The sequence below is a fragment of the Drosophila ficusphila genome, unplaced genomic scaffold, assembly GCF_018152265.1.
Source record: "Drosophila ficusphila isolate 14025-0441.05 unplaced genomic scaffold, ASM1815226v1 contig_106, whole genome shotgun sequence".
Lineage (NCBI taxonomy): Eukaryota > Metazoa > Arthropoda > Insecta > Diptera > Drosophilidae > Drosophila > Drosophila ficusphila.
This window is the reverse complement of record NW_025063993.1, coordinates 11,927,658-11,952,807: the sequence shown is the minus strand read 5'-3', so window position 1 is coordinate 11,952,807 and position 25,150 is coordinate 11,927,658. Positions and strand designations below refer to the sequence as shown.

The 25,150-nt window shown below is 40.6% G+C and overlaps 2 protein-coding genes and 1 long non-coding RNA gene across 4 annotated transcripts; 1 reads left to right on the top strand and 2 right to left on the bottom strand.

Annotated features, from left to right (window-relative positions):
- Window positions 1-505: 505 nt before the first annotated feature.
- LOC108093037 (lipase member H) lies at window positions 506-1,837 on the bottom strand. Its single transcript, XM_017192941.1, has 3 exons — window positions 1,660-1,837; window positions 887-1,599; window positions 506-821 (listed from the first exon to the last, which is right to left on the bottom strand). Exons 1-3 carry the CDS (start codon window positions 1,835-1,837, stop codon window positions 588-590), a joined length of 1,125 nt encoding a protein of 374 aa, XP_017048430.1. The 3' UTR covers window positions 506-587.
- Window positions 1,838-2,532: 695 nt separating this feature from the next.
- Window positions 2,533-6,437, bottom strand: LOC108093243 (L-lactate dehydrogenase). Its single transcript, XM_017193218.2, has 4 exons — window positions 6,321-6,437; window positions 4,178-4,557; window positions 3,029-3,484; window positions 2,533-2,961 (listed from the first exon to the last, which is right to left on the bottom strand). The coding sequence occupies exons 2-4, from the start codon at window positions 4,553-4,555 to the stop codon at window positions 2,797-2,799; spliced, it is 999 nt and encodes a 332-aa protein (XP_017048707.1). The 5' UTR covers window positions 4,556-4,557; window positions 6,321-6,437; the 3' UTR covers window positions 2,533-2,796.
- A 16,978-nt stretch (window positions 6,438-23,415) lies between these two features.
- On the top strand, window positions 23,416-24,379 carry LOC108093278. Of its 2 annotated transcripts, none has more exons than XR_001771474.2 (2): window positions 23,416-23,467; window positions 23,545-24,379. It is a non-coding gene; the product is annotated as an uncharacterized LOC108093278 (long non-coding RNA). The 2 variants fall into 2 exon arrangements; XR_001771475.2 differs by having other exon boundaries at window positions 23,525-24,379.
- Window positions 24,380-25,150: the final 771 nt, after the last annotated feature.

Sequence of the window (25,150 nt, the reverse complement as noted above, 5' to 3'; positions counted from 1 at the left end):
AAATTTGTTTTGTTTCTACAAAAGTAAAACTATTGGTGTTGGACAAAAAACCTTGTATTCTGATCACCCCTTTTTACTACGCCCCTGAAACTGTGTGGAATCTGTAGACCCTCTTTTTTGGCCCTCTCTTTCAGCTGCCACTGAGAGTCGGCTTCGATGAGGTTGATCAGCTGTTTTCGTTTTGGCTTTAAGCCAAAGATCAATGACAAAGAGTAGTCTTTAAACTCAAAGAGTCAGATTCTCCAAAGAGAGTTATTTCGCCAGAAAGATCCTATTCATTATAAATAGCACGTGCAAAACAAATTTTAAGATTCATAAGGTTAAAATCTTAAATTAGCTAGTAAACGGTTACTTCAACTTGACATTCATTGAAAATTAAAAGAAATAGAGCAATTTAACGCTTCAGTTCCATGAAGTAATCTAAATGAATCAATCAGGCAACTCTGCTGTTAGATTAAATAAGGCAGAAGCATAATTTTCGGCTTTATATAAAAATTGTTAAAAGTTGTTGACTTACCGAAATATATTTTAATAAATTAACTAACCAACTTAAAAACAATTACAATTTTTACAAATTAACTTAAGGCTTAGGATAATTTCTTATCAATAGGCTTCTCAAAACGTCTCGCTTTATATCTCAAGCCATGTTCCATGTAGGTAAATGGAGGATTTGGCTGAGTTAAGCAGAAGTACAGACCCTTGGCATTAGCAGGATAAATAAGACCAATGTTGATCGTGTTTTTGAAATTGCAATCCCCTTGCCGGAATTTGGCCCAGCTCTCGCACTTCGTGGCAGGGATCATCACACCTTCAATAAGGGCCTGTAAATTAATGTAAATATTAAATTTAGGTATTGAAGTATTAAGATAACCTTAGAAGTCCTTACCTCCATAAAGAGAACAAAAGGATACATATGACTGCAGATCTTGGACTCACAACCTGGTTGAAGTTTTCTCCTTGGGAAATACCCAATGCCATTTGGATAAATATCAATGTGTCCTAGAGGAACCCTCACCCCAAAAACATCACCCTCACCGTGAATCACCACCACCCTTGTGGCAACATTCTGTTTCACCAAAATATCGGTGGTGCGACACATGGTGGCGGGATCAATGGCTATCAGTTGACCCACCAATTGTTTGTTTTCCTTGGCAAAAAGTTGCGCCCCCAAAGCCGCTATATTTGCACCCACCGAGTGTCCTGCCAAACTAATATCATCCATTGCAATGCCCGCATCCTTTAGAGCCCGCAGAAGTTTATACACAAAATATCCATCAACGGAGAGATGATGCCGCACTGCATAGTACAACTGAGCCACATCCTTGGCAAAGTCAACTAATATCACATTGAGATCCCTTCTGCTGTTCTGCAGCAAAGTCAAGTGCTCCTGGACACTAAAATAACTATCGGCTGTGTGGAAGGCATTCACATAGATGAGGGTCTTACGCTCCGGATTGATATCGAAATCTTTGACTTGCGACAGGGATTTGATGGGCAGCTCCACACTTTGGTTGGTGATGGTCATCACATGGATTCGGGCATCGCTGGGATTTATTCCCTGGAAAAGGGACATCACACCCTCATCCACGGGAGCATCACCTATTCAAGATTTCATTATAATATTAAAAAATAATAATATAAAAATTATTTCAGACTCACAGAAGGCTCTCCAACCCCTGTTGAGTTGCTCGGTCAGCAGTTTTAAATTATTTTTTTGCACAGTATCAATATTCACGGGCAGCGTTGCCTTTTCTTTAACCTCCACTGCCAAAGTTTGGCAAATCAGGCAGATGGCTATGATCGCTGTGCTCTTCTGCATGGTGAATTCTGCTCTCATGTCTGCAATCGAAAAGCTGGGCTCTTTTATAGCCAGGTCTTATCAAGCCGAAAGACTTGCCAACTGAGACTCTCTTATCTGGTAGCTGGTTTTCGATTTCGGTTCATATTTTTCAGCTGGTTGCAGCACGTCTGGTGGAGAGGGTCTGTCTGCTCGTTGTCTGCTGTTCCGCCCCAAAATCTTCAGCCCCAAATATAAGAAGAGGTGTCAGATAAGCCCCCAAATCTGGTCAAACTTTGCTGATTGATTATCGCCCTAAAAGCGATCGTGCCCCAATATGAAAATTCTTACCGAAGATTCCCTTGCTGAGTTTCATTCACTTTTTTCCGTTAATTGATTAAGGTTTTTTATCTATATTTTTTTGTGGGTGCGCAAAGACAACTAGGTGCTAAATCTTTATTTGTTAAAATGTATATTTTTGAGTATAGTTAGGGCTGTAAATTTGACTAGAACTCGTCTTGGTTGACAAGCGATTCACGATTCAAAATTTACGCTAATGAGGTAGCGGCGGTTGTTGTCTGACTCTGATCCTTTTCCAGTTGGAATTTCTCGAGAGTGGCCTTAAAATTAGGTTCCTTAGTTGGTAAGATTGTGTTAAACGGAGCATCGCTAATCCAGGTCAAATAAATGTCAATAAATCAAAATTAAAACCAGAGAAAAACCCAAGATGAACCAAATAACAAGAGCGCTGCGAGTTAAACTTAAATTTTAAACAGTTTATTCGTGTGGGCACACAAAAACTAATCCATAAAAATAATAAATAAATTGAGAGGTGTACTAAAAATAAACATTGGTAGTCAGAAATACTTGATGCTCTGCCCGCGGCATCTTTTCACTGGCTTCTGCTCCCCCGCGGCTTCAAATTGGACTAAAATTAGCTTTCCGCTCTATTTATGTTGTGATTTTGTTTTGTTTTTTTTTTTGGGTTGTGAATGAATTTTTTAGTGGGATGGTTTCATTTAGAACTTGAGACCAGCCTGAACATCGGACATGATGTTGGCAGATTTCTGCAGCTGTTCGATTTCGGTGGGGGTCAAGATCTGCTTGACCACGGAGGTCACACCGTTGGCGTTCAGGATGCAGGGCAGCGACAGGAACACATCCTTATCGATGCCGTGTTCGCCCTGGAAGGAAATAAAAATATTTATTACATTTTATATACATTTTACTATATATTTTTGATGGTCTTACCAAAACAGAGGTGGAGACAGCGGCCACGCTGCTCGTGTTGCGCAAAATGGCCGAGGCCAAGGAGGCAGTGCTGAGACCGATGGCCCAGGAGGTGTAGCCCTTTAGCTTGATCACCTCGTAGGCGGAGTCCACCACCTGCTTGTGCAGCTCGTTCCACTTCTCTGGATCCTCGCCGGTTCCCAGAGTGGGGTTCAGCTCACGCAGCCGCACGCCGGCGATGTTCACGCCGGACCAGACGGGCACCGAGCTGTCGCCGTGCTCGCCAATGATCCAGCCGTGGCAGGAGGTGGGGGCCACGCCCAGGCGCTGCGACATCAGGAAGCGGAAGCGGGACGAGTCCAGGTTGGTGCCGCTGCCGATCACGCGGTTCTTGGGCAGGCCCGACAGCTTCCAGGCCACGTAGGTCATGATGTCCACGGGGTTGGACACCATCAGCAAGATGGTATCGGGACTGTACTGTAAATAGAAATGGAGCATTAGTTATGGGGCTTAAAAAAATATTTCACAAAAATTTCATTAAAAGAAACTATAAACTTAACATTTTTTAACTTTGATTGATTTTAATTTTGATCAATTTTGATTTTTTTTTTTTTATCATGAATGAAATCGTAGAATTGTAGAAACCAATAAAGATTTGCAACAATAAAAACTAAATTAATCTGCCAAAAGGAAAGTAGCAATCGCAATTGCGTTTTCGGTTGATTTTTTTTAGCAATCAAAAATACTTGGAGTTTCTTATCTTGACACGTTTTCTTTTTGATTAAGAAAAATGTTAAGAATGGTTCTTGAAGAAATGCCAAAAATTCATTGAGATAAATTAGTGAGTGACTTTGCCAGATAAGGTAATGAAGTTAATTGAAAAATTTAACGAGCTTGATATATAGTAAAAGTTGTTTTTAATAAATATAAAAAAAATATAGTTGGTTATATTCACAGGTGTTTTACAAACGAAAATGATGTTTTTAGTTAAATTAGTTGCCCTATATAAAAGTATTAAATTTGTTAAACACACTTGTTATTTTTTTGTTAAGTTCGTATTTTCATATATAACATGTTATTTGCAAACGAAGTAATTTATTAATTTTAATAGGATAAGCTTCGTTTGTAATTTGTCTGATATTTATCTTTATTGTATAGTGTTGCACTTACCTCCACCAGCTTGGGGATGATGTTCTTGAGGATGTCGGTGTTGCGCTGGACGAGGGACAGACGGGACTCGCCCTCCTTCTGGCGCACTCCGGCGGTCACGATGCACAGACGCGAGTTGGCCGAGGCGGCGAAGTCGGTGCTGGCCGTGATCTGGGGGTTCTTCAGGAAGTTGGAGCCGTGCTGGAGATCCATCAGCTCACCCTGCAGCTTGTCGCTGCAGACATCGATGAGGCACACCTCCTTGGAGACGTTCTGAGCCAGGATGCTGAAGGCGCTGGCCATGCCCACCTGGCCGATGCCCACGATGGTGACCTTGTGCCCGGAGCTGGGCAGCACCTCGGCGACTTGGGCCAACAGACTGTCCTTAATGGCGGCCATTGCTAAGGAGCAGACAGAGACATTCCCATTAATAACTATTTAGGAAATCAAATGAATTCCCCCCGGGGAGATTACCCATTCAGTGGCTGGTACCCATCACGTGCCTATGATTTAGTTAAAACATTCACAATTTTTTGGGAAAAACTATCTATCCCACACAGACACACACATACTGCTAAGTTGGCGTTCTTTAACCTTCACGAAGGTCGTATTAATGAGAAAAAAGCGACATCGCCACAACACGCAACCGGACCGAACCGAAAACATTGCCGAAAAAATTAACTAATAATATTTTTGCTCTTTTATATAGCAATTCGTGGTGGCACATGACACTGCCAGTCAATTAGTGTCTTCTTCATTCGCATAGATAAGCTCTAATTAGCCCCAAATGGAAGTTTTATCAATGCATCAATGCGAAACCTTTCGAAATTAATCCCCCGATTCAGCATTAATCGCTCTATTTCTGATTTGGCCAACAGTCAGAGGAACTTCCTCGAAACTTGGCCATTCCTATCTTATCAGCAAAGTGAACAATTGAAACAATTTGATTAATCCAATTAATGAGTGTTCCGCATGATTATTAATTATACTCGAAATTTTTGTTCACCATATGGAATGTATCGGTATATATCACCATGACGTAGAATAAGGCTTATCGCTAATAGGAAGAGTTTGGGGGCCAAAGTTGAATTGGTTGCCAATATTTGCAATATTATTTCAGATTAGATTGCTTGCGATTATAAGTGCATATTGGAACTATTATCAGTGAGAAAATATTTGTATAAACATGTGGCACGTTTTTAATTAGAATCTGCTTCAGGTTGAGTGTTTTCTTAGCTAAAATTACGAATGCAGTTAAGAGTTCTAAAGAATATGGGTGTGTTGTAAAAAAAAACCCAAGAGTTTCGATGAGTTCCGCGGTGCCGAATGGTACGAAAAGTCACAGAAATGTCACAAATATATAAAACTAGATAATGATTTATGGCTCATTGTTTATTTTTATTGGGAATGCGTTCTGAAGCTTTAGATATAAGTATTGCAAAAAAAAAAAAAATACTCTTAGTACAAAACGTATGCTTATACATGAAAATCGTTTCAAAGGTTAAATAACAAACGTTAACTTTATTTGATAATTTGCAATATTTTGCAATGTAGAATAATAAACAAAACAAATAAGGGTTTTATCACAAATGTTTTAATTTACAACTCAGACTTGTTTTTATAACCAAGTCAGACGAAAAAAATCAATAAATGTTCCGAAATATGGACAAATATTAAGTTTACGAGTATGGTTTTAACTATCCATGTTCTCCCCCTCCCCCACTTGTTGCAAGCGACGAAAACCTGCCTCATAATTGGGCCTCCAAATGACCTTTCTCAAAGTCAAATGCGGTTGTTCCACTTTACTGGGGGGCCGACGTCACCCTGTCGAAAAATTGGGGAAAACAGCTGTTTGCGACACAGCGCATGCTCTCAATGAAAACGAAAGTGAAAGCCAATTGTACGCCCAATTGTCACCCCCCTTCCCCTCGGAAAACCCCCGGAAATTCCGCCCACCCCACTAACGGTACAAGTGCGGAAGGCCAAGGGCGAGGTGGGATTGCGGATTCGGGTTTCGGAAACGAACGTTGCACTTGACCGTTGAAAGTTGAATGCACTTTGATGAGGCAGGAAGTCAGCCCCTGGAATTAGCTTCTTAAATCTAAAACCTCCTGCATAGCCACTGAAATATTTTTTTATGGGCGTGCTAGTGTTTTCAGCTTACTTTTGAGTTGGTTTTGTTTTAATTCACTTTATTCACTGGATTATTTTGGGAGCCTCTGAGTTTAGAGGTCGTCGACGTTCCGTTCACTTTGCGCGTTCGTTGCGAACTGTTTGCACTTCAAGCGGACTGCTTTGGAATTTAGCTGCCGCCGCTGGATTTTGTAGCCTCCGCAGCCGCTTTTTCTCTCACTACCTCTCTCGCTCTTTCTTCCTACTTCAGTGCACTTAGAAAAAATCACAGCAAGTCTGGGAATTAAGATAGATTGCGTCAGAAAATATGATTTTGCTGATTTTTAAGCACTGAATAAGTGCTTACAAGTTTTTTTAGTAAATAATTCAAATAAAGTTCACCAGCAGTCTTAAGGGCATAGCTTAAACCATATTATGTGGGTGCATAAATATAATTAATTTAAAAGAATATTTTTGAACTAGTACTGGGATTAAGAAATAATATTTATGCGCTCAAGTAAGTGTATCATAGAGATTTTTTTGAGTGTAGGCAGCTGTTTTGGCCATCTCTGCCGACTTCGCAGCCAGCTGCGCCAGGATGAATGACGAAACCGCCTGTGCGGCGTTGTGAAAGTGAGCGAGCGGTGCTCTCTCTCGCTCTCGCCTCAGTGAATGTTTGTTGATGTTGCGCTCTCCAGAGTTTTTGGCTCCATTCGGCCAAGTTAGTCAAGGTGACCTTTGCCTGTGCCTCTGATTTTCCTTATACTTTTCCTCTATTTATAGCCCGCACGTTTTCGGGTTATTTTCCGGGAGTCTGGTGGGGAGTGGGGCGGTGATGGAGTTTTGGGATAATTCCTCATTTTAAATTCCCTGCGGCATAAATTACTTTTTGATCTTAAATTCCGAGCTCGTTCCACTTTTCCTTGAAGGTGGTTGTTTGTTTTAGCCTCGTGACAGCAGATGGGGATCTTTGAGCGGACACGTGCCTATGATCACATATAAAGAATACAATATGTTTATATTAATGTGAGTGTGGCTAATTTTGGCCAACTGCCCAATTCGGCGGCTGCAGCGATGGATGCTGCAGTTAATTTCGGTAGCAGATGGTCCAGAGGATAATGAATGAAAGGGAAATACCCTATACTAATCTGAAGGTGTGTGACAAGCTGAAAGAAAAACTTAAGTTTATACCCTATAAAAACTCAAAATAATTCAGTTTTAGGAAATTTGTTGATTTATGTATTAAGTTATTTTGTACTATAAATAAAATAATAATAATAATATAATAAAATATTTTTGTAATTTGCCGTCTTTTATTTTTTTACAGTGTTTGTTGTTTCACACATGTTAATCAGTTATTTTTGCTAATTATTTTTAGACGTCATCGTTTGGAGTTGCAGTTTTGCATTGTGGAGAGAGGATCGCAGAGAGAGACCTCCCCTAAAAACAATAAGGAAGAAAAGAGAAGGAGATCCCCAGAGAGAGAAGTTGCTCCACCAGTTTGCCGGCGTTCGTGACTGAAAACACATTTTACAAACCCACACTCTCAGTATTTATTCGCCAGTGAATCACTGCACTCTCGTGATTTTCGCAACTATGCTCGGTTAATACGTCATCGTTGTCGCAGGTTGAACTTGAGCTAAATAAAGGGGAGCGGTGGGGTAATGGGGGATGGAGAACGGGAGGTTTATTGCTCTCTCAATGTCGCTGCAATTTAACGCAATCGTTGTGAAAGTGTCGGCGAGGGTGACCCACTTTTTGAATTGACCCAAGTCAATGTCAATGCACTTCCTCTCTTACCGCTCCATACTTTCCCCCTTTTTGGGGTCATGACGTCGCATCGCCCTTCAATTGTGAAATGCGGTGAAGAATGAGTTACCAGACAATACTCACATGTGCACTTATCGAAACTTGTTTTGCTTAGGTCTGGGTTTATTCAACTTTTGTTTATATTCCCAATGTTATGATTTGCTTTCTCGGAATTTCTAGTGAGTGGGAGAGAGTCACGAAGAGTTTCTATGGGTTCTAAACGAGACAACCTTCTTTTTTAAAGCCTTAAAGTGTAACAGTAAAAGTAACCATTATTAAAACATATTTTGTCTGACATACAAAATACATATATCTCAAATTATAAAAGTAAAATCAATAAATAGAAACTAATATTTTTTTTGCAGATGTAAAAATTATTAATTTCTTAAAACTTAAAAAAAGTAGTTTTCTTTTAAATTTAAAGTTTTGAAATATTCTGCTTTTATTTCGTTGTTGGGCTTGAAAGAGTATTTACTCCCTCTTACGGCATCTTTACGAACCAGGAGTGCTTGCAGAAACTGCCACTAGGTGGCGTGTAAAAACTTGTGTAGAATAATGCTGGAAAAATTTGTATGAGATCTTTGGTAGTCGAACTTTTAATCTTAAAAATATTTAAACAAAACTCTTTTAAATCTATAAAAATATATTTTATTGTTGAATTATACTAAAACATGTTCCTCAAAATTTTTGAAAGCAATGTAATGACATTTTTTAACTATATACTGTAGAATTTGCAAGTTGTTCAAGTTGTTTAAATCAAGCATGTTGTTAAGGAGTATCTAAAATTGGGCACTTAGGTTCAGTTGATAATTTTGACCTTTTCAAAAACGGAATTCTGATTCCGACAATCTTCTCAGCTTCCCATATTACGCAACGTTTTCGATGCATTCTCCAGATTGGCCAGAACAAACATTTCTCATGCTCTGCGCTCCCAATCTTTGCAGCTCTGCGTGCCGGCTGAAAAGTGAGAGATGCCCCGGGAAAGCGATACTGCAACTCCTGGCCAAAGACGACCCAATGCGTTGTTATCAAAGCCGGGGAATCTGATTAGAGCCAGAGTATTGCAGGCTGAGTGTGTAAGCCAAGTGGCAGAAACCGACTTCATCGTCTGCGGATTCTCGGGAACACGCAATCGAGGGAAGATGTCGCTGCCCCACTGCACATTAATATTCAAAAATTGCGTTTTTATGCTAATTCTCACACACAACGTTCGGGCCGGCTAAATGGCCAACCTGTCGATAGATTACTCAATGACAAGCAGGAGGCAGCAGCACCAGGAGCTGGGGATGATGCACACTCTCCAAAAGGAGAGCCCACGTTGCACTGAACACAATAGTTCACCCTGAGTCAATAAAACCAAAATGATTTAACTGTGCAAATATAAACTATATAATTTAATTATAAACATAATTTGTAACTTGTATTACATAATAAGAAATCAAAAAGATACTTAAAAAATTTGATTGAACTACAATTTAATTTAGTTAAATGTATTACCATTAATATTTTCTCTCTGTGTGACCCAATTGGCTCGAGTGGCCTGCAGTTGTTGTTGTCCTGGCTGATGATGATCATCTTTCGGGTATATCGCGCCTTGCCATCTTTTTGGCAGCCAGCAGCCTTATTATTACTTTTATTTTGCCAGCCAGCTTGCCCAGCCACGACTTTTACAGTCCCGAACAGCCAATATTACTCATACGCACCGTTGTTTATTTATGGCTAGATGCTGGTGCCGCTGATGTTGTCGTTCGGTGATGTTGTTGTTGCTGTTGTTGTTGCCGGCGTAGTTTAGCAATAATTAAGTTGTTAAATTGTTGCACGTAAGTCAAGTTGGCCGGGACGGATGTCCGTCGCTCAGTCTTTCAGTCGGTCAGTCAGAGACCGCCTTCGAGTGGCCGCTCCGCTTGGTGGCTCCGCTTAATAATAATGTTCGGCTTGACTTACGATCCACGTCCTTGGGTTACTGATATATGCGATACTTAAGGTATTTATTACAAGCGATTGTAATCTCATGCCTGAATTTCTCTATACATATAAATACTTTTTTATTCTCCTTTAGCCAGAAGCAGCAGCAGCAGCCCCAACATATTTATAGTTCGGCCAGATTGGTTGCCTCGGTTGGTTAACTTGTTGCTGGTGATTAGCAGGGTTTGGGTCGCGTTGCATACCCTGTAATTTACCAGCTAAGCGAATTAAGACGTTGCGCTGGATGCTGCCCGCCAAGCAATTAATCATCTCCTCATTGCATCTCATTACCAGCGTCCCCTGGCATCGCCCTCCACTTATCTGGCATACCCGATCGCAGGGCATACCCTGCATATTTGCACTTGGGGCCACGCCTCATTAGAGCCAGGGCTCTGCGCCTTTCGCCTGGTGGCATCTCTCAGCGCAGCGTCCAGCGAATTATATAATACATAAACTATATCCCCACAATATCGATGCAGTAGTACAGTGAAGATCAAGTAGCTTAAACCTATTTCAAATAGGTCCTGTTTATTTCTAAGTATTTATAAGCAATATACAAATACTATACTTACTATAAGGTTCCTCTAAAAGAAATTAATTGGATGTATAAACGAATATATCATCTCCAGAATATAGTCTTTTACACTGTCTTCTTCAAAATGTATTTAAATACTATACTTTATTAAAATTAATTTAAAGAGCCACATAGACTGTGTTTAAGTATTAAAATCTAGTTGCTTAATGTGTTCTTTTCATGAGTAAGAGTAATAAGTGTTAAGTACGTAGTTCCATGCCAGTAAGTGGTACTTCTTAAGCAAGACCGACTGTGCATGCTCGGGCATCTCATTCCGCGGAAGACCAGACCAGTTTCCCAAGCTGCGCCGCTGCACTTGTTACGTTTTTCAGTTTTGTTTTTGTTGCATGCCAAATATGCAAAAAGCTTTGGCGCATGTAATTTTCTTTGGCCCATGCTCGAAAGTGTACCTGTGTGTGTATGTGTGTGTGTGTGTGTGTTTGCATATAATGATTATTGTAGGTACAAGTGCGAGAAATCGTGTTAGATCGCGGGTAATAAATTTAGACACCAACTATGCAAAAGGAGTACTGTCCTGCCACGGCAAAAGCCCTCATTCCCCCTCACAGCTCCCCAAGATGCCAGCCTCATTTAAGCCAATGTACTTGCAACCCCCCTCCCCCCTCAATCCCCCTTTAGTTGTTGGTGCAAGTTTTAAGCACTTCCTTTTATTATATTTTATGGGCACTTGTTTTTTCCCCGGACTGGCGACTTGAGAGGCTGCCGTCGTCGTTCGGCGGTTGTTGTCGATTTTTTATAGTCGCCTTGGTGCGTTCAAGTTAGGGGCTTTCGGCTTTAATGTCCCATTAGAGGCCTCAACACACCTGAAAGTCTTGCAATGTATTTAGCGATAATAATATTAATGCGAGGTCATCGCTAGTTAGGCGTTTAAAATGGGCAGCGGATGGGAAACTGGAATCTGCAGCGCAACTAAGAACTCAATTCCGCTGCGGATCAAAACAATTATTAAAAAACTTTGTGTGCAAATTAAAGTAAATTTTTAACCCTTTTTGTAATCATGTATTGCAAAAAGGCAAACCAATTCTTTAGTTTTAAATCTATATAACTTATTAACTTGCAATTCTTGCTATCTAACTTCATTCTGATCAGGGCCGGAGAAACAGTTTTGAGTGGGGTGATGACAGGGGCGGACGCAGGGGGGTCCGGGGGTCCGGACCCCCCCCAAAAGCTCAGACTTTTTCAAATTTCCTTACAGCACACGGCTTTTCAACCATAAAAACTAAAATTTTTTTTGGTCGGACCCCCCCAAAGGAACAAATTTTTTGATCGGACCCCCCCAAACGTAAAAATTTTTGATCGGACCCCCCAAACAACCAAAATTTTTCGACCGGACCCCCCCCAAAATTTTTTCTGCGTCCGCCCCTGGGTGATGACCTCACAAATTTTCAATATCCCCCCCGCCCCTTTTGTTTCAAAATCATTCCAAATCATGATGAGGGAAACACTGTTGACTTAATATAGGTAAGTATAAATTTTAATAAAACAACAACACCAATCAATCAAAATGCAACAGGTAAAAAAAACTATTTTAAATGTAAAATGTTAATTAAAATCCATTTAATATTAATGTAATGTTAATTTAATGTTAAAATAATGTTAATTTAATATAATGTAAATGTAATGTTAACTAAATGTTAATTAAATTAATATGGCCACGTCAGCGACAATGATAATTAATTATTTTTTTCGTTTTCTCGCACCTATAATTCCCAAGTGGTTCTGGCTGATTCGTAGTGGGATACCCCTTGATTTTGGCCAATTTCTCAGTTCTCCGGGATGACCGGCAGTTTCTCTAAGAAACTTTTTCCGGTCTCTGGAAGTGTGTGTGTGTGCGTGTGTGTTAGTGACGTGGTTCCAGAGTGGGATAGAGTATCTGGCCAACTCCTCCTACTGGAGTCCACTCCCGGATGCAGTGCATCATGGGTCGACTCCTCCTACTGGAGTCCACTCCCGGATGCAGTGCATCATGGGTCGACTCCTCCTACTGGAGTCCACTCCCGGATGCAGTGCACCATGGGTCGACTCCTCCTACTGGAATCCACTCCCGGATGCAGTGCATCTTGGGTCGACTCCACCTACTGGAGTCCACTCCCGGATGCAGTGCACCATGGGTCGACTCTTCCTAGGATGCACTGCATCATGGCATGATTGGCATGAACTTAAAGGTGCCCGATCCCTTCCTGCATGTAGTGGACTCCAGGATGCAGGGCATCCAAACCTGAAAAGGTGAGTTGCAGTTTTTTTTAATTATGTGATGACGTGGCTTTTGTAAAAAAAATGCAGATAATTAATTCAATTTTTTTATATTTTTTTTTCAGGTTTTTGGTTGTGTATTTGGCTGATTGCAGAAAATAATTGGTGACACCATCCAACTTGTAACTTGAAGTTCGACATCAGGATGCACTGCACCAAAGTTATTACGCAGTGAGTACATCCTTTAGACAATAAATAATTAAGTTATATATTTTAAAAAATCATAAATATTTTGACAAAGAAACTAAAAGAAACAGGTAAAGATCTGGAAGTTTTCAAGAACATGAAAGAAATTTGAAAGGTAAATTTTATCAAATATTGAACTTGAAGTACATGAAAATCAAACACAATTAATAATTGTAAACAAGTAGCGACATATAATATAAATATATGTAGTATATATATAGTAATAGTTGTAAGAATGCGGTTACCGGAAATATATAGTATGCTGACACCACATAAATGGACTGGACAACAGGCTGCAGGATCAATTATGAATGGCGTGATCTTCTATTGAACTCCACTCCAGGATGCAGTGCATCACCTCATTGGGGTATGTATTTTTTAAACAACCGATTTGTATAAAATAATTTAACTAATATTTTGGAATGCTTCTTTTCATTACAGGTGATGACTATACCTTTCTACTTGGAGTGTACTTCAAGATGCAGTGAATCAATAACCCAAAGAGGTAAATACCTTTTTTACTAAAAAAATAATTCTAACTATTATTATTTGTAACAAATTATTTATTATTATTTTTTTTTCTTATTTAATTTCAGGGTAAAGTGTTAAGTGTTAATCTTGCGAATAAAGTGGTTGCGGTGATTATCTTACTTCAAGAAGACGAAAGATTGCAGTGCAGATCAAGGAGCTAACTGAGTAAGTACCAATCTGAAAAGATTTATTTATGATAATCTCATAATTATTTAAGTAGTTTTTACATTAAGTTGGAAAATGCTTAACTTGGGAAGTATTTGGGAGAGTTACTATCTATCTATTTAAATAGAAACTGATTTAATTGGGCCGTGGTAAAGGCGGGATTTCTCTTCGTTTTTCTTCGATATACTCTATATGCAGGGCCGGAGAAACAGTTTTGAATCATACATTCAACTGATAATAATGGATGTAAATAAATTTTTTCTACAAGTCAAGCATTTTGGGGTGTTGAATTCCACACCCGCTAAGATTTGGCGTGTGGAGTGCTCAACACCCGGTATACACCTTCCGCCGGCCCTGATTCTGATAGAGTTTACAAAAGAATACGTATATTTTTTAAGTCAAATGGAATTTGAAATAAAATTTGATTTAGTGGAGTTGATTTAATTTTACTGTTGGTATGTGTATATTGATTTCCCCTCGAGCGTGTCACTCACGCTCCATTGAGCCAAGCAAATTCAATTCAATTATATTAGTTCTTTCTGTGAATCATTTAGCAAAATGTCGCTTAGTTCCCCACACACATAACTCATAACCCACACAGAGAGCGAAAAAATGAATCGTTTGGCAAACCTCTTTTTTTTCTGCCTGACATTTTTCCATGCCATTAACGACAACTTGAACCAAAACAAACCGTATTTTTTGTCCGCTGCGGTTTTCTACTTTTCTGCCTTATGACTTTTCACCAATGCACTCGACTTGGCCCGAACGGCTGGGCCCGCTGACTCCGTAAGTGAATGGCTGGCCCTTACTGGCGAACCGGGCTCGGAGCCTCGGCGTTGTTATTAGTAGATGTCATATTAGAGCCAGCCACCAGCAAGCCGCAGCAACAATAAAAACAGTCAGAGCCTAGACCAACTTCACTTTTAGCCACGACATTCAATTTGAGCGCGGCATGGGGCAGGCTTAAAGATAGGGGCAAAAAAATATAGCCCAAATACTAAAGGCAAGCTTCTAGACTTAGAAATACTTTCTAATAAAAGTTCTTATATTAACTTTATATTTCATACTATTTAAAAGGTGCAATTAGGTCAGATGTCCTAAAAATTGTGAGATCTTATAAATAAAATATAATAATAATAATATTAAAACATCACGAAGCCCAATATACCTTTTTAAATCATGAGTACTAAGCAAAAGAAAAAACGAAAACTATTTTCAGTTTCCATTTTGCAATTGCCAATTGAGCCGGAGTTGCTGAAAAAGTTTGTTTGTCGACTTCGATAACATTTCGACATTTGCTGGCTTTAATTGAATTGCCAACGGAGCTGCAGCCTCGGACTCGAGCAGGTGAAATCGAAATCGAAAGTTTCTGGATTGTATATCTGCAGTATCCATTCTCGGTGGAGCGGCTCGATTGAAACGGCGAGGAACCGAAGCCGGATGGCTATACTAATTAGATCGGAGAGCTGCGACTCAAGGTCGCTGACAAAACTGAAAACTGAATGCATAACAAATTTCATTTATAGTCGGCACGCAATCGACACACATCAAAAAAAGGAGTTGCGGTGCCGGGGAAAAGTTACTCTGGCAGGCTTTTAGCTCTGCCATAATTCAGTCCGATAAGCGATCTTAACTATCTACACGATCTGGACAGGCCGGACCGCTGTCGTGGCTCTCGACTTGCCACAGTTGCCACGGTTGCCAATTGCATTTGGGCTTCTTGTCGGGGTCGTCGTCGCTGTGACAATATTTGCATGCCGGCTCGCACACTCTCGTAAAAAAAAAAGAGGAGCGATCCGCACGGACGGCGGTATCAGCGCCATCATCTCATCATCGATATGCCATCAATGTGGAATGGTCGCAAATTATCTGGCCTTAAGAGCGGCCTGGAAGTGAGCACTGCAATGCAAAGAAATGGTTCTTTAAATTTAAGAAATTTTATTGCTCTTTAATAAAGATGAAAAGTGAATACGATTGGCAGATTTTGTATTTCCATTTTAATCTACACTTGGAGGCAGCTTTTGTTGCATCATCAAAACAACTTTCTCAAGAAAAGAAATTAGTGATAATAAACTTTTTGAGATATTTTCTTTGAAGTAATATATATTTTGTTATTGTATTTTATCATTGTAACATATTCTTTATCCAACTGTATAAATAATATTTTCGCCTTTTCTCTGAGTGCACTTGTGGGATCTTCAGCTGCCGCATTCAACTTCCCGAAGGCGGCAGTCTGTGGGATCTCCCGATCGGTTCGCTTAATGCCTTTGTGACATTTTAAGGTTCAATTTGGCTAATAATGGCGGTGCAGATAAAACGGGATCCCGAGTGCTCTCAAGTGCTGATTGGCAACGACCTCTTCGGGGAGTCTATATGGAGTTCTAATGATCAGAGGCAGTTAATTGTAATGCAATCCCAATATCTGGTTGGGTAATTAACGTAATTACAACGATTCGGGTTTCGCTCAATCAGTCATTTGCCATTTCTCCTTTTCTGGGGGACCCAATGCAATTTGCAATTTGTTTGCCTGATGTCCCAGAGCCGAAAACAAATGTCTGCCCGATCCCTGGTATTTCCTTAACCGTTGTTGGCTTACCTTCAGTTTCAGCTTTTGATTTTGTTGGCCAACTGCTGGCCCAAATGTTATGCCAAATTGCAGCTACCGTTTGCCGGTCTCTGGGGCCATTTTTTGGTATCGGCTTTAATCTCCCCCAACTGCTGGGCTACCAGTGTTGGCCGAAATCGCTTCGGCAACGCTTTCCGGCGGGGAAAGAAGCGGCTTTTGATCTCATCATCGTCATCATCGTTGGCGGAATCGAGGGTTTCCCCTCCGCCTCAAGAAAAAAAACAGCAACAACAACTCTTTCTGGCGAAGGACATCAAACAGAAGCGGCGATCGCTTCTAATTTGCATAAACATTCGTTTAACATTTATCCCCAAAAACGTTTTCGCTGTTTTACTTTTTTTTTTTTTTTTTTTTTTTTTCGCTTACCGCTTTTCACTCCCATACCATTCGCTCTCTCAAAAAGTCGTCATAATCTGCGGACGTTTTTGGCCGAGACCAACGATTTTGGCAAGGGCTTTTTTTCGCTTTGCTTGCCGATTTCATTTCGGTTCTGCGATTCCCAAACCATTTAAGACCAAAATAACCGCTTTTGACAACAAACAGCAGCATCTGCAAGATATTCGGCTGGCAATCATAAGCCACAGCTACCACAGTAGCCAGAAATCGATGCTAATCTTGGCTGGGGATGAAGAAAAATTGCGCCCACCATTTCCAGTTTACTTTAAGATACCCTGTAATCAAAGGAGTTCAGCAAATGAAAGAGATTATGATGTATTTATATTGATAAATAAATTACCTACTTCGTAACTCGATTTAATTATTAATAAATAATTACTTTATTCAATTTAACTTACTTTAAATACAAGTGATCTTTGTAAGGGCATTTGAAAACCATACAAAATAAAATTTAAATAGCTTCCATTCGGGTTCATAAACCGCAGAACGAAACAAAAATTATAAATGGAGTTGTTTTGCATTCGTCCTTTTGTCATGTTTTCTTTATCAGGTATGGATGGTCGATGGAATGTGAAATACAACTCAATCTGCAACTGGTTTCCTTGGGTTCGAGTATTTTTAAGTGGAATAACTGAGTTATGACGAAATAAGAAACATTATTTTTAAATATGCGAACCACAAGCAGCCTGATTGGATTTTAATACCATGAGCACTGGTCAAATTCCCCGTTTAAATGGATATCGTGCAACAATCAAATAAATTCAGAGTACTGGCCTTTATGGCACTTTTCTATTGCCCTGTCCCAATCGAATCATAAGTGTTACGCCCTCCCCGAGGTAACGCCTCTTTTTCCCAGCCTTTGCAAATCCCAGACGTGACAGGCAATGGACAAGGCTGCCAGCCCATGGCGACCTGAATTGGAACTCCCAGCAAAAATTAAACTTTGCATTCGAGTTGCCATTTCTATTTGCTTGCCTGACAACGGAAACATGTAAGACAACAAAAAGTTGCCAACTTGAAAGGAGTTTTCCCCATTCGAAACTTGAAACAATCATAGCCGGTGCATGCAAGCTTTAATAACTCAATTAGAAATGGTGGGTAGAGGTTTGATTGGGATAAAAATGGAAGGGGAAATCCAGAGATATGTTGACTTTGAGCTTTAAAAATGAACTACTTTGGTATAAGAAAATGCATGTCATTAAATTTAAATTAGTTTTATTGTTGCTCATGTCCTAAAATTAGATTCAAAATACTACACATTTGCTAATGAGTTTCTTTTTACGTAAATTTCTTCCGTTTAAGTTTCCATTGATGTTCTTCTCCCATTAAGAAAAGGCAACTGCAATAATCTGTCTTGTTCAAGTCTCACAAATATTGCAGTTGTCAACTGAATGTGTTTTTCCCCGGCTTTCCTCTTCCTTTCAACTGTCTCCGGTTGATTGGCGTTTGAGTTGCGCGTGCGCGTGTCTTTGGGGCGAAACAATTAATTTGAATAATTAGCAGCTAACGATGGGGACAGCAGCAACACCAACAGCAACAGCAACACAAACAGCAACACAGCAACATCAACATCAACCAGTGCAAGAGAAACCATGGCGACTGCGCTGCCTGCTTTCAACTTGTCGATTGTGTCACGCCAACAGGAGTTAAGGCCAAGTCAAAGGCAAGGCGCTCTCGTCGGCAAATGGCGATATAAAAAATGCATTTGGCACTTGAGAATTTATGTGCCGGCTGCTGCTGCTGCTTCGGGGAATCGGGAATCGGGGCATCTGGAGAGGGAATCTAAGGAGGACGAGGACGAGGACGAGGACTCCGGAGTACGTCACGCGAAATGATGAATTACTCGCCGGGGACGCGCGTCAGTCTTTGATGAGGAACGACAGCGTGAAATTAGACAAAAGGGTTATGGCAAACATGGCCAAAAGGAGGGGGGCTGAAAGGCGGGGAGGGGAACATGGAGGCGGTGTCATATGCCATATGTGCAACTCAAACCGTCGGGTTGACTTTGCACTCGAGAACGACGCGCCTTGACTTAATGAAGATGACGACGAGCCGCGGAGACTGGGCGTGTTTTAATCCTTCGTGGACGTAGACCGAAATGCTAGGTGTTGCGTTTGTCACTGCAGCACACGAGGCGTTAATTTATTACAAATTATTATGATTTCTCTTTGCGCCTTCGGGGCCCTAACCACTTTTTTCTTCCGCATTTACTGGCTCGAAAAAAAACAACAACAGCAACAACAACATCATAAGCAACCCTTGTTGAAGACGTCTAGACAAATGCACTCCAAAGGTTAACATGATAAATGTCGTTTGTTGCCTGTGACGCGACAACTTTCGTGTTGCTGCTGCAGTTGCAATTGTTGCTGCAAATATCGCCGCACTGCAGTCGGGGATTTGTTTTCCCCGGACTGCATTGTTTTTCCTGCCGTCGTGTGGTGATTATTAAGCCGAGCCAGTCAACAAATTAATCAATGACGTGAGCAATTAACGAGCTCCAGAAAAAGCAGCAAGAAATATGGCGCACAGGATAACCGTTCTCGTTAGAGGTGGTAAACTGTATAAAATTGCAGCGATTATATCGATAGTGTTTTGAAAATTACTTGAATTTTATCGATAAATTCGTTTTCATTTAAAAATAGGTCAAATGCGTTATTTAATTGTAAGGAAATGATTATGATTTCTTAATTTTGATTAGTTGTCTATTACCGTTAATGTTCTCACCCTCTCTATTTTTTTCATTCTAATTTCGTGTTCCCCTAATTGTGACTCTTGCAACTGCATTCGATATGCGGGAAACTAGTCCCACTCGACGGCCTGCCATTTCGATTGCGGCGGCACAAAAAAAAGGGGGAAAAAAAAATAAAGAAGGAGAGATCCCCGGTTGCTTCATCTTCATATTCATCTCGGAGCCTCAATTGGCATTCCGCACTCGGATGTGATATGATGTGGTAAGCGTGGACCGCAAACTGCGACACCAGCAACACCAACAATGGCTGGCCAGACCGCAGCAACACTAACAAGCGACTTTAGCCAAATTAAGTTGTCCAGTTTGCGGTGTACGCACAGCGGGTTGCAAATAACAATCTCCTGTTTACAGCAACCGCAGCCAATGGCAACTGCAGCAACGGCAACACCAAGAACAACAATTGAAAACAACACCAAACTAACAACAGCAATCAAAACTGCAATTGCAGGGAGACGGCGGGAAAAAAAGGCATAGAAAAATTATTGCAACGACCCAAAAAACGCATTTAACTCATATTTCTTGCCAGTCGCCAAAATCAGTTTTTGTTGGATTTTTTTTTTGTACTTTTTGGCTAAGGCACCTATGTCGATTTCATATAAATTGTCAATATTTGACACATTTACGTGGCGCAGCACAAAAAAAAAAACGATCAGGAAAACAGAAATATATTGGCGGCGAGTTCAGAAATTTATCAAGTGCCCAACACAAATGAAAGAGCAAAATTTATGTGCTAAATAAGGAAGCTAAATACTCTTTAAAGTTTTAAAGTCCCTCTAAATATTTTTCGAATGTAAAATTACTATACAAAAAAGGTCACTATAAATGTGGAGAATTCTTATTTTAAAGTGGTTTAAAGTAATTTTATTGGTGGTAGAGTATTTCCATCGCTTCTTTCATTCCCGCCGCAAACCAATTAAAAACTCCCAAATAAAAAAAGGAAGGAAAAAGAAATATTAACTTAATTTTACTAGCCGCAAATATCTTTCTGCACATTACGAAAGCCGGCACGATATTGTTGCTGTTGCTTCTGCACATCGACGGCGGCAACTTCGGCGGTTGCTGTTGCTGTTGCAGTTGTTGCTGCAGCGGGACAGCCAAAAATTATTAACTAAAAAAGCCAGAAATTGCAAAAAGATTGCCTGGAAATTGACATTTGCTCGTTAATGTGTGCCTGTTGTTGCTGGTTAACTCCGGAGCCCCAAAAGCAACATCGACAACTGCAACAGCAACAGCAAAAGCAGCAACAGCAGCAGCTGACCAGGCTCGTTTGTCGGCATCGCATGCAACTGCCAATAATTTAGAGCTTTTAATAAAAATGTTGCTGCTGCAACACCGACAACGTTGCGGCTGCGATTCGGCGACTGTTCAAGATTTATATCATAATTTATTTATTAATTTCATTAAGTAAATGTTGCTTGATTGATGACGTTGTCTGTTGGTCGCCTTCCCGCGGCGGTTGCCGAAATGTTTATTGTTGTTATTCCCGCCACTAAAGAGGACCCATAAATAACCAGACCAAAAATATTGTGGGAGTAAAATCGAAAATACGTATACATATTTTTGAAAGCCTAAGGAAATATATAAAGTCTTGTTACTTTCGCCGAGCAAACATTTCAAACAGATAAGTAAAAGTAAGGTCATCAATATTTATTTCTACAAGTTTTCGTTTTGATTGAAATTTATTGCACGTTGCACAACTGAGCCAGAGATTCTTTTTAATGCCTGCCCCTTTGAATAATAGCGTGTCATTAGGGCAAACATCAAAAAATGATTAAAAAACTATTTAAAATTATATTCAATAGCAAAACATCAAATAATTTAGTCAAGCCAAGCGAATTGTTAAACGTTTGCGCCATCGCTGCGGCCAGAAAAATATCAGCCACTACAATGAAGAAAAATCAAAAGCCCATAAAACTGACGACTAAAATCAATTGCGACGCTAAACTTTAATACCCCATCTGGACTGGGGACTTGGCCAAAAGGTAGGTGGCTTTGCTTGCTGTCTGCGAACCGCTGGAAAAAAAGCTACCAAAATTGAAGGTTTCAGTCTGCTGAAGCTGGCCAAACCAAATCGCAACGGCCTCTTGCCAAATTCAATGGATTTTACTTTTCGTTTAGTCAAAACAAAAAAAAAAAACCAACAAACAACAACAAAGAATCGTAGCAAAGAGCTGAAAATTCGTAGAGGAAAAAAAAAACGAAACGCTCGCTGCTGTCGTGACCAATTAGTGATCCAACCGAGCGGTCGCTGGGGCGGTGGAGCGGAGGGGGCGTGGTCGCGCAGGCGCACGTCAGCTATAGGCAAAGCTATAGCTATAGCTTTGGCTCGGATATCGCGGCAGGGTCGGGAATAAAGACAGCAAACCAAAGCTGCAATCGAGTCCGAATCCACCGGAGCTCGCAGTCTGAGGCGCACTTTACATTCAAATATTTTGTGACACAAAACGTTTTTTTTTTGTTGCTGCACCAGCGGATTTGGCTTTGCTTTTGCTTTTGCTGGGGGTCTTTCTGGGTCCCACTGCATATTTGTTTTGCCTTTTGTCTGTGGCAAATCTCTAACCATTTTTCTACTTGGGCGTGTTCGAGTGCCATGCGTTTGGAAGCTATACTCTAACCAGTCTCTAAAATTTCGGTTTTCCTTAAAACTGAATTACAAAAACTTTTTGTGTATAAAAAAAAATATGAATTATGGCAATTTCACACATATGTTGTAAGTTTAATATACCCAACAACATTCAACCAACATTCATTGTGAAATTGTTGATTACTATGTTATTTTTACAATAAAAACAATAAACTTAAAACTAATCACAGTAATTTTCTTTTTATTTACGTATGAGTTGTTATTATGTTTGTATTTTGTTATGAACAACAAAGTATCCTTTTCTCGTGGAAGGTGGCAGCACTTATCTGCCATGAGTCAGCCCCCTTACAAAAGTTTTACTATCTGTTTGATACACACTTAAATTCTTCTTGAAATTATGGATAGCCAGAATTTGGATTTATCCTCACCTCTGGTGGACAATGAGCAAGAATCCGAGATGGACTCGCTAATTGTGATCATTGACATACTACGTTTGATTAATGAACAGCAACCGATAATAAATGAAGAAATGAGGGATGAAGAGACGTTGGCCATGGATCGTTTTTTAGACATAAAGCTGGAGAGGGATTCCCTGCCGAGGGACACACCACTGCCCATCTACTTGGCCCACAGGGAACCACGTAGTCCCAGTCCTCCGAGCAAGTGGAACAAATAGATGATCTTCACTTTTCAGGAACCAGAAAATTACCCAAGTAGAATACATTTTAAATCCAACAAGCAGATTAGTAAATACTTTAAACATGTATCAGTGGGCATAACTAATGCAGGTTATACATCATAAAAACTTGCCTTAAACGGGGCAAAATGTCAGTCTAGAATGCCGGGCTTGGGCACTCAAAAATACCAACAGTAATTTACGTTTGGAAAAGTCATAAAAATTACCACCCTTGCCACAAAAAAAAAAGGAGGAATAAACTCGTTTTAAAAAAACTCAATCTCTTTTTTGAAAATGAATAGGGAGCTTTCCAGTCGGTCCAGACCCCCAAGATGGGATACATCCGATGAAGATCATCGGAATGTGCTCTCCGCCAGGGAAAGGGATCGTGAAGAGAAGGCCATGTATCGCTTTCTCAACACCAAACTGGAAAGGGATAACTTGCCGGAGGACACTCCGCTGCCAATTTATTTAGCATATCGCGAGCCTCGAAAACCAAGTCCACCGGGCGAGTGGAACAAAAATAGCTTTAAAGTCAAACCAAAAGGATCTTGGTAAAAATAAAAAAAATATTTCCTAACAACTATACTAATTGTTTGATCTTAAAAGTAGGCAACACTAATTTGAAATGAGTTCTTTATGGAACACAACCACTTTAGATTTGGTAAGAGCATACAAAGTTCGATTTCTTCGCCGGTTGGTTATGTCTCTCTTAATTTAGTGTCCGTTTTTCAATTTCAGAGTCTCGCATATTAGTCAGCCTGGCAGGAGCAGCAGCAGCAGCAACAGCAACAGCAGCAGCAAAAGCAGCAGCAAAAGCAGCAGCAACACCAGACACAGCAGCAACATAAAGCGCAGCTCCCATGACTCATTTCGCCTGATGCGCGCGACATTAAGAGACAAGACTGAGGCATACACAAAAAAAAGTAGACAAAACAACGGCTGCGAACCCAAACACTCACTTGACTTGAAAATCTGCAGAGGAATAACTGACAGTGTACACAAGCAGCACTAATTGCTGTAAAATTGCAAACGGACTGGGGGAAAAATCGGCAGACATAGAACAACAGGAGAACACAAAAATCACAGCAGCTACAACTGGCCGTGTGTTTTAAAAAAATCTTAACGGAATGAATGCAACAAACGAACGAATGTGCAACGAAACAAGCAACAGCAGCAGCAGCAGGAGCAACATGAAGCCGCAACAGCAACACAAGCTGCAAACAACTCAATTAACACAAACAACCAGGCAGCGAATCGCGCAAAAGTTGCTGTTGCCGTTGGGTTTTCGCCCAGCCGACCGCGCCCCCCAACTCCAGGGACGCCCTTTTCCCCCCTTCAGCCCCCTTTGAGCCTCATTTTCTGGACACTTTTCGGACTGTTCCTGTTCCCAGCGGCCCCTCGGCAATGCAAATGTATGCAACTTGGTTTTGTGGCAGGCAACATATCTTCTTTCATTTAAATTAAAATGGGTACAAGCAGCATAATTAAATCTGAAATCATATTTAATTTAGAATAATATCTAAGTTCTTAATTTCAACTATATGAAGAAACTAAACTACCATTTATTTTTTCACCCGTATTTCTCATTCCACATAAGTGAACTTTAAGTCAAGGTTATTTTTTTTATACCATCTGCGATTCAGTTAAAGAGCTAACCTTCTATAGAAAAATGCCAAGCCTTTGAGCCTTTATGATTTATGAGCTGAAACGCTTTCAGTAGATTAGCAAACTGTCTAATTTGTTGCGTCCACATCGACAGGCACATTGTGGCAATCAAAGCGAATGTTCCTTTCTTCGGGATCACTTTGTGGACTCGTCAGATGCCGCAAAAACCGAAGGAAAGGAGTCTTGAGTGGCGATTCCTGCGGAGTGGGAAGCGGGTTAACTTAAATTGCTAATACCTGACATTGGAATGTTTTTAGCACTTCGGTTGTGTTTGGACAACAGCAACAATGGCAACTGCAACAGCAACAACGAAAGCAACAAGCGGCAATGACTTGGCCAAAAGCCATTGGCAGTTGGTGCTAAGCCGCCGCAGAAATGCAGATGCGGCTGGAGGCATCCTCATGCATTTATGCAGACGTAGCTGCCGCCAGCTTGTCGTCGATTTACCATCCCGCTCCTCCCTCCCCTTTACCCCCCAAGACACCTCCCTCCACCCCCTGATTATCCCCCTCTGGGTGAGCCAACTGCTTAGCAATGCGCATATATTTGCCAAGTGTTCGAATGGCTTTGACCGACGTGGCTGCCTCGACTCAAAGGTGTCGGCTAGCGGGGATTTCTCGGTCATCCGAAAAAGAATAAGAAATGCCATCAGCCAGCAGGTGTTGGCTTCGCCGTCTTC

What these genes read in the sequence shown, in the direction of transcription:
- LOC108093037 (XM_017192941.1), bottom strand. Translation starts at nt 1,837, where the DNA reads ATGAGAGCAGAATTCACCATGCAGAAGAGCACAGCGATCATAGCCATC. An exon ending in CAGGGGTTGGAGAGCCTTCT is followed by an intron (nt 1,600 to 1,659) that starts GTGAGTCTGAAA and finishes AATCTTGAATAG; the next exon opens with GTGATGCTCCCGTGGATGAG. An exon ending in CTTTTGTTCTCTTTATGGAG is followed by an intron (nt 822 to 886) that starts GTAAGGACTTCT and finishes ATTAATTTACAG; the next exon opens with GCCCTTATTGAAGGTGTGAT.
- LOC108093243 (XM_017193218.2), bottom strand. Translation starts at nt 4,555, where the DNA reads ATGGCCGCCATTAAGGACAGTCTGTTGGCCCAAGTCGCCGAGGTGCTG. An exon ending in TCATCCCCAAGCTGGTGGAG is followed by an intron (nt 3,485 to 4,177) that starts GTAAGTGCAACA and finishes TTCTATTTACAG; the next exon opens with TACAGTCCCGATACCATCTT. An exon ending in CTGTCTCCACCTCTGTTTTG is followed by an intron (nt 2,962 to 3,028) that starts GTAAGACCATCA and finishes ATTTCCTTCCAG; the next exon opens with GGCGAACACGGCATCGATAA.